Below are 9,164 nucleotides of genomic sequence, written 5' to 3'. Positions count from 1 at the left end.
CAAAAGTAGGCTGAGGAGCAGCTCCTGGTGCAAACAGTAAGGTGTAAGTTGCAGCTGGGGTCCTGGCTGGCTGTGACGTCAAGCCAGTGCAGACTTGGCTTTAGGCAGTGCTGCCATTCCGCCGTGTGTGTGTAGAAGTAGGAAGGGCATTGAGAAGTGGCAAGATGTTCTTCCAGGAGACGGGAGGAGACTGGTGATGGATGACAGCCTGCGAAGGGGGTGTGGTTTCCATAGGCTCAGGATCAGATGCAGCCTTGGACACTGGGTGTGCCAAAATGCTGCCGGCTGGACGGAAGGTGGCCAGAGATGCAGTGATGGGGAAGCCAGCGAAGACAGGAGGACCGCCAAAAGTGTCTCTCAGAGGCTGTCCTGGAGAGGCCCCAAAGATGGGCTGAGGCATGATTCCTGAGCCAAAAGGAGGGGTGAAGATTGAGGTGGGTGCACTGCCCTTAGATGCACGTGGGCCGATGGAGCCAGGCGCCTTTGCAGAGGGGGTCCAGTTCATACTCTGATGGGCTTGGGGAAATTGGAAGGAATTCCCAATGGGGCCTGGGGGAGACCTGAAAATGACAGCCAGGGAAGAGGGACTGGTGTCCGTAGCCGTTTCCCCAGAATCTGAGGCAGGCTAGGAGGCCCGGGGTGGAAATGGGCTGGCCGTGGTGGTGGTGGAAGAGGCCATGGGAGCAAGGATGGGCTGGCTGGTGAAGCCAGAGGTGCTGGTGCCAGCGACTATGGGGTCGGTAAGATGAAAGGCACGGGGTCTACACACATAGGGGTGGGTGACTGACTTCTGAGGGTGGTAAGATTAAAGGCACGGGGTCTACACACACAGGGGTGGGTGACTGATTCTGAGGGTGGTAAGATGAAAGGCGCGGGGTCTACACACAGGGGTGGGTGACTGATTTCTGAGGGTGGTAAGATTAAAGGCACGGGGTCTACACACCGTCAAAGGTAGTAAGGAGGTAAGACGTCAAAGGTGTCGGAACTGCGAGTGAGGGTGGAGGGCCACTGTTCTCAGGAAGGGAAACCTGAGGGAGGGGATTGAATCTAAAGGGAGACAGGGATTGTGTGGGAGCAGCCAGAGGCGAGGTAGGAAGTGGTGTTTGGTCAGGACTAGTTGGTGTAGGGGGAGGTACAGGGCTAGACAGGGTTGAGGACCTGGCATGGGGGTCACTTGAATCAGCTACTGCTGTGGTGGAGGAACTGGCCGGAATCGGCAGGGTGACCGTGGCTTGGGTCAAGGCCCCTGCATTTTGCGCAGCAGGCAGAGAGCAAGAAGGGGCAGGCTCAGCGACACTGCCCTCTGTTGTGCCCTCAATTTCATCCTCCTCCAAGATGGTATCGTCCTGTTTTGGCTCAGTCTTCCTCTCCAAGTCTGTATCTTCGGGACTGGCTACCCGAGGAAGCTTCTGAGGTGGGGGCAGTTCACCTCCACCCCACAACAGTGGCAGTGGCAGTGGCAGTGGCATCACCAGCTTCCTTTTAGAGCGTCTGCATCTGGCAGGTGTGGGAGGAGGAGGAGTGTTGCTTGATGAAATAGCTGCAGGATTTTCTGCCGATGTCTCCTTCCCTGGCTGTGAACCTGGAGAGCTGAGCTGATGGCCTTCATCCAGCTGATGGTGCAGCCCCTTCGGAAGCAGGGGACGGGGTGAGACTGGGCCAGGGAGCCCTGCTGCACCTGGATCACATCTTCCGAGAGACCTTTCCTTAAGAGGATCAGAGCTGCACTGGAAGGAAGGGACCATTCTCTCCGTCTCCAGCGGCATGGATGTGGAGGGTATATCCTCACTGCTCTGGGGTGCCCTTCTCTGACCTTCCTGCTCTCTGGTTTCTGTGTGATCCTCCTCCTCTATGGCCAACCCTTCGCTGCGGTCTCCTGGGCTCCTCAGTTCGTCCTCCTTTAGGCAGGGATGCAGGAGGTGGCCGGATGGCACTGGCCTACAGGGGACGTCAGCCTGTGCAGGTGGCAAACACACGAGAGTCCATCTGTGCCCTGGATGAGGAATCCTCACTGTCCCAGAAGAGGGGCCGAACATCTTGGAATTTCGAGGAGACAGCCGCAGCTTCTTCCGAGGATGCTCTCTGAACACAGACGGACGTACCCCTAGAGGAGAGCATTGGCTCAGCTGGGTGGGATAGTTCCTCTTCGGGGCGATGTCAAACCCAGACTGTGAGTTCCGGCGACCCTGGTTGAAGAGCCTGCGCACAGGGCTGGAGAGAGGCGCAGGGGCAGCAGGATGCTCCCGACCTACCACCAGTGGAACACAACGGGAGGGATGAACAGGTGGGCGAGCGCTGGGCCCAGGGCAGCGGCTGCGCGCCAGGGGGCGTAGTAGCTTGGTCAGTGTATTCCCCATGAAGGGCAATTTCAATCGAGGGAGTGGAGTATGAACCACGAGAGCGGTTGCCTAGCATCCAACTCCTCCGAGGCAAAGACCCAAATGGCACCGTTCAGCCAGAGCCATGTGACTGCAGCATCACCGGGACACGTAACAATGGGAGGGTGCGCGTGACATGGGCAGGGCAGGTGATGTGGCGGGGAGGACGCCTGGCAGGGGGAGGGCACTTGACAGCGGGAGGGTGCGTGAGGGACAGGGACGGGTGTGAGAGAAGGTGTGGGAGAAAAGATGCCAAAGGGCAACAGTTAAGGCCCAATGGGGCTTATGCAAGGAATTTTATATGCACCTGTAAATTCCCTAGTATAGTGTGCATATGGTAATTAAGTCCAAATGAGATCTTTGCATTTTTTCCTCTCCTGATTTCACTGGTACAATGGAGAATGCCACTGTATCCCTGGGCAGCAGCTTCATAACTCCTAAGACTGGAAGACCCTGAGATTTATTTCTCAGTAAAACTCTTTTATTTCAGTTGACAAAGTTGAGAAACCTGATTTATTGTTGTTAATTAATTAACAAAATAATTAATAATTATTACTTGGTAATAGATCTTTCCAAATAACTATCCATACTGCTTGTTAATAGATTTACTGTTCTGGAAAATAAGAACTGCAGAAAACCTAAATCATGTAAGGTAGGAAAATAAGCTATTAAAGTAAGAGTTTATGAAGGCCAGAGACAAAGTTAGAGTAGAGCTCAAACAAGCATACTTCCAAAGTGTTGACCCTGTCAAGACGATTGTTTTAACGTCTAAAAATGCCATTAACTCTTTTCTGATGAATCTGAAATTATTAAGACTATATGTTACAGTCAAGGAGACTTTCACAATGTTTGCAGGAATAGTAAGCAATGTTGGTTTCTAAGGTTTTCAAAATAGTGCCACTAGAAGAGGTTGTCAGCATGGAAGGAACCATCACTAGGCAAATGCTGTGTGCCCTCATAGCAATCAGTTAAAAATAAAGGCAACAATTTACAATAATTGCTTTCAAAACAATTTTGACACAATTATTTTCTTCAGCAAATATTTTGGTAAAACATTCTAAAGAAAAGTATTTATAAGATTTAAGTAATGCCACAAAAACAGCTTTTAATATTAACTGTCCTAAGTATTGTATTTTTCCCTTTCAAATACAGCTTTCTGACAGTATCAATCAAATTTAAGATTTAGATACCCTTTGTTTTGTAGACATACTTGTTTATATGTGAAATTATTCATATACAAGGTAATTCAGTTTGGCAGTGATTACAATTGGAAAAGATTGGAAACAACCCAAATATCTATTGATAGGGGACTGGTTAAATAAATTGTGGTCATCTGATTACGTAATATCTGTTAGTTGTAAAAAAAAATGCAGATATTTATTAAAAGGGGTGCAAAAGCACAGGATATATTGCTAGTTGAAAAATAAAAATCAAAGTGTGGAAGTGTATTTACGATATACTACATTTCATGTATAAAAGATGGAAAAACAGGAAAATGTATCTTTATCCACTTATTTTTGCTTAAAGAAACTCTAGAATGGCATAGACATACGTGCACACAAAATAGTGGTTATGTGAGGTCAGGGCAGATGTGGGTAGATGGAGAGAGGGAATGATAACTGAAGACATTTTTAAATTTGGGTTTTGGAATCATGCAAATGTCTTAGCTATTTACAAAATGAAATTTTAAAAGTGTCTTCATGAGATTTTGTATGGATTTTTATTTTCCTTTATATTTCTTGAAGGAGATTATGTTTTTCTACAAACTGGAATCCAGTATGGCTTCAGTTCAAAGAAAGTATAGGTGAAATTAAATATTTTTTTTTATAATTGGAAAATTATCATTGTAAGGTTGATTCTGTACTCATGGTTTCCCCATTGATTAGTGTATCTTTGACCTATTTACCAATCCCTATTAAAGACCATTTCTGACCTGTTCTTTGGTCAGCTTGAACCTAAAATGAAGAGACCATAGAAGATTGTTTCTCTAAGATTGTAAGCGCTTGAACAAAGAGATTGCTCATTTTCATCACACATGAAGGCTAAGCTTTAAAGCACAATAATACCTACAGTATACCGATAATTCCTTATTAACTTTTTTGGTCTGTGCAGCAAGCATATTTTGGTGAATATGAGAACTAAGAAATGCATCAAATGTGACTACAAGGAAACACCACGTTTTCAGTGTTTTTTTGAAAAAGAATACTGTTATGCCTGTGTTTTATTATAAATAACCAGGTTCTGTCATATTTTATCTTCTTGCCAGCAAATGAAGGACATCGTTCCATAAAGCTTCTAAAATGTACATGAATATTCAATTAAATCATATTTCCTTGAGAAAATAAAGTTCATTCGCATTTATAGCAGGCAGTGTGAGGAGATCAGAATTGTCATAAGACCAGGGTAGCCAGTACCGGTGGCTTGTGGAACAAAACTCCTCGATTTTTAAAACTTTTTTAAAAAATAAACATACAATCATAGGTGTTCATTTACTTTAAAAATTCTAAAGATGAAAAAAAGTATTGTCTCTATATTTAAGTCCTTGTATAAATTACAAAACTCAAGTTTATGTTACAGAGTCCCTTCCCCATAGGAAGCATAAAGCACTTTTGTGGTACCTTTCACCAGTAAATATTTGTATCACATTGACTTTGACAAACAAAATAAAAGTTGATATTGCATCTTTAAGCCCCAAGGGAACATTCTTCTAAGCTGTCTCTCATGATGAATGGACTTTGAAAGTCATTTGATTGCCACGATTTAACTCAAACTCAAACAAAGATACATAAAAGTAACACATTGACTTCAGTAGAAATCTGAAATATCAGTGAACTGCAGACTCTTCTTGCTTGAGGTCAAAAACACCTTTTGGAAGAAAACCAAGAGTAGTTTAAGACCAGCCAAAAATAAAATAATAATAACAATAATAATAATGATAACAATAACAATAAAATAAAAACAACAACCAACAATGAGGTAAACTCCCCTTTAAAAAGGCAATATGTGTTGCCTGGCCTGTCAGGAGAAGGTTCGGTTGTACCTGACACCCAAATGTTTTTCCATCCAGAGTTCAGCCAGTTGCATGGTCGAGGCAAAAGTACTTGCCTTGGATCCTAAGCACATTTTATACTGCTTAGGATCCAAGTTAGGGTCACAATGGACTGGATGGAAAACATGCACCACACCCACTTCTTGACTTCTGAAGGGTCTTAAGCCAGATAGAATAACTTTATTGTACAGATCTACATCTTCCAGTCCCCAGCCTTGTATTGAGGTATCAAATCCACCTGCACCCAGAAGATCACTTTTGTAAATACAGGTGATTCCATATCCATAATCTCTCCAAAACCCAGCCTTCTTTGAGAAGACAAAATCATCATGCGTGGGAGGATGTCCCCCATTGGTTACCTTTGGGTCATACTGACTGAAAATGATGGGGTAGTACACCTGTTGTCCCTGAATTGTATTGTCCCTACATCGTTGGAGGAAGTCTTCTCTGAAGATCAAGTCAACATCACAAAATAGCAGCAAAGTGTCATTGTCAAACTGGGTAGAAGCCATTTCAAGACCGAGACCTCTGGAAAACTCTCCCTTCACGGGAATCACAGTCATTTCTGCTTTAGGGTATTTGTTCTGATATTCCTTTATCCGTTCAATATGCATGTTGGAATCCTGGCCAGAGTCCCTGCTGAAAAGAATAATGACCAGCCTTACATTCTGCTTTGGGATAAGACATGTATTTTCAAAGTTCTCCATGAATCTCAAGAAAATGTCATACCTTCCTATGAGAGGAACTAGGATGTGTATTTTCTTTACATTGTGCCCTCCCATTTCTTCATTTCCTTGCAAAGAAGATAATATCTTTAAAGAATTAGATATAAAGGAGAATGACCGAGAGTCACTGTTAATACTCTCCACAAGGCTATTGACATCTAGCTCTTCGGTTTCTCTGAAAAAAGGTTTGCTAAACAGCTGCTGAAGGTAGGCATGACGTCTCACTGGCACAGTCAGTTTTCTCCCTTTGTGTCTTTTATATAAGAGCAGCAAATCCAAAATGTACTCCACCCCATGCATGGGATCAACCCTGCGGTAGCCATATTGAATTTCCTTGAAGTCAATGAGGCGTCCTCTACTCTTGGCATTCTCATTGATCATCTCCATCACCTGTAGGATGGTGTCATCCAGTGCCGATCTTAGGATGCTATTGATGTTCTGTCGAGGTGGCTGGTTCTCAGCTGCGGAGTACAGGAACTTCCCTGTCAGGAACTCCCACTCTATCACTTCATCTCTCTCCTGGGGCTGGAAGTGGTTGAAGGAAGGCATCATTCCCAGCTGCTGGTCTTCTTTGCTCACCTCGCTGTTGCTGAGCTTGCTCATCAGAGCGCTCTCTCGGTGGAGCTGGATGGTGCGGTATCGGAGTTCAGAAATTTTGCGGCTGAGCATGTAATTATGCAGCCTGTATTGGTAGGCAGGCCTTTTGTTGGGATGAAGCGTTATGGCCGCATGGATTTTGCTATTGTGAAGGTCTTGGATATAACCCTTCCGGTTGTGCTCATAATTTTCATGGAACAGTTGCTGCATCTGAAAAGTAAAAGGAAGCCAGGATGTTAGAATAAATATATTCTTAAAAAAGCAATAAACTTGAGGCTTTTAAATTAAAATACTTAATAAAAAACATTTACATTCATGTTTCATATGGGAAATGGCTTTTTAAAATGTCAAATTCAGGTGCTCAAATATGGCAAAAACCAAATCTCCAGCTGTGGGTTTTAAAGTAAAGAGTCTCTGCTCTTCTAGCCACTGTGTGATCAACCCAGAATATTAAAGAAAACAAGAATTAATATATCAGGGTGAGCCACGGTGGCTCAGCAGGTAAGAGTGCTTGCCTGCCATGCCCGAGGACCTGGGTTCGATTCCTGGTGGCTGCCCATGTTAAAAAAAAAGAATTAATATATCAAAAACCTCATAGTGGACAGTTGTGAGGGAGTAGGTAGGGGAGAGGCACTAATCTCGGGCAGAGTAGGCAGAGAGCAGATTTCCTAAAATAGGTGGTTCACTCTGAGGGTAAAAATCAATGACTTGTTTCTCAGAATGACAAGAACAGGCTCTTTCCCAGGAGAACCCTATTTAATTTTAGCTCCCCCCCCCCCCCCACATCTTTACAGGAAGTAAGCTCTTGGGAAGGCAAGGTAGAAAAGAAACTAAATATAAAGATCTAACCTACCAATTTTAAGTATCATACACGAAATGTGATATCCTTGACATCCTTGTGAGACAGGAAGGCTCTCTGCTAGTCTAGAAAAAAACTACTATCTCTGGAAGAAACAAATATGAGGAAACCTTCAGAGACATAAGACCAAATTTCAAGCTGCCAGTTGACTCCTTCAGTTCCCTAAATATTTCTGTTATTCCATATTCAATCAAGAAACCTCCAACACACCCAGTCAACGTAAATACTAATTCAAAAGTTGTAAACGTAGCAGGAGAAGGAGGTGGAAGGAGAGGGGAGGAGAAGGAAAAGAATAACAGGTTCCACGGTCACCATCACCTGCATGGAGTCTCTGCAAATATATTAAAGAATAAGAAGGAAAGGAACATTTCAACCTTAACAATCCATATCAGAAGCAGTAAAATTGTAAACAAATCAAATACATTAAAGGAGATGCAGCCTTTCTGCAAAAAAGAACTCAATGAATAGATCGACAAAGTTACAGAAAATAAAAAAGTGAAATGGCAGAGGTAAGGGAAAAAAAAAAGAGAAAAAGTAAAACCATTACAGGAATGATAATGGAGCAATGCCTCTGAAGATCCCAGGGAAATAAATCAATGTGCCATACTTTTAATTAATCAAGTTCAAGTTTATTCCAATCAAGCAGGAGCTCAAGTTTTATTGAAAACAACAAGACATGAGCATGTCAGAACCTGAGGTACATTTGTAGCGACACATTCTTTGACATTCCTCCTGATGGGGGTAAGGAGGGATCTATATTACCACCCTGTGAATCTGGGTGGCTTTGTGATTGCCTTAATGAACAGAATACTGTAGAAGTGACACTGCGCCAGTTTCTAGATTGGCTGCTTCCACTTGCTGCTTTTGGAACTCGCATTCTATATAAACCAGCTGTCAGGTAAGAAAAGAAGCCTGAGAACTCTGGGTCTACTATATTGTAAGGGAGCTCAAGCTAACAAAATGGGAGGCCCAGTGGAGAGAGATGCTCAGTCAACTCCCAGCTTGCCCATCATGTTAGTCTAGATGACAGTCACGTGTGTGAGAAAGCTATCAGTTGACCCCAGTACCTGTTCCTATCTGATAGCAATAGCACAAGGGACCCCTCCCCCAACTGCAAACTGCCCAGCTGGGCTTAATTACCCAAAGAACCATGTTTTCATAACAATAAATTGTTTTATGATATTAAGTAGTGGGTGGGTTGTTTTTTTTTTTTCCCCAGCAGCAAATAGCTATTATGGACTTTAAGAATATTTTCCCCAAAACCCTTTGGTTGGGGGTGGGGGTGGGGAGGAGCTATAGGGTTCTAGAAGTAGAATTCCAGGTTAACAAAGCACAAAATGAGAAAAGATTGTGAAAAAGGGCCAGTGCTGAGCACTGAATCCATTTAAATATAAAACTAAGCCTAGGCATTTTGGGAATTAGGTTTATAGGAAATAAAGCAAATGTTAGAAACTATGACTGCATCTACAATAATAAACACAAAGAAGACTGAGAGGTGGACAGGAAAGAAAAAGAGCATCAATTATCTTACCTATTTTCAGGGGAATATCAGTAGC

At 43.5% G+C, this 9,164-nt stretch overlaps 2 protein-coding genes across 2 annotated transcripts in view; both read right to left on the bottom strand.

The window, feature by feature from the left end:
- Window positions 1–799: 799 nt before the first annotated feature.
- On the bottom strand, window positions 800–2,428 carry LOC143664431 (nuclear pore-associated protein 1-like). Its single transcript, XM_077138033.1, has one exon. It carries the CDS (start codon window positions 2,355–2,357, stop codon window positions 936–938), a length of 1,422 nt encoding a protein of 473 aa, XP_076994148.1. The 5' UTR covers window positions 2,358–2,428; the 3' UTR covers window positions 800–935.
- Window positions 2,429–4,282: 1,854 nt separating this feature from the next.
- CHSY3 (chondroitin sulfate synthase 3) overlaps window positions 4,283–9,164 on the bottom strand; it is a 235,734-nt gene continuing 230,852 nt past the window's right edge. The window contains exon 3 of the mRNA XM_077138326.1: window positions 4,283–6,959. Within this exon, the coding sequence (XP_076994441.1) occupies window positions 5,397–6,959 (1,563 nt within the window). The 3' untranslated portion in view covers window positions 4,283–5,396. The remainder of the gene's footprint in view (window positions 6,960–9,164) is intronic.

The sequence above is a fragment of the Tamandua tetradactyla genome, chromosome 20 (assembly GCF_023851605.1).
Source record: "Tamandua tetradactyla isolate mTamTet1 chromosome 20, mTamTet1.pri, whole genome shotgun sequence".
Taxonomy (NCBI): Eukaryota; Metazoa; Chordata; class Mammalia; order Pilosa; family Myrmecophagidae; genus Tamandua; species Tamandua tetradactyla.
Note: the sequence above shows the minus strand (reverse complement) of the source record. Positions and strands in the feature narration are given on the sequence as shown.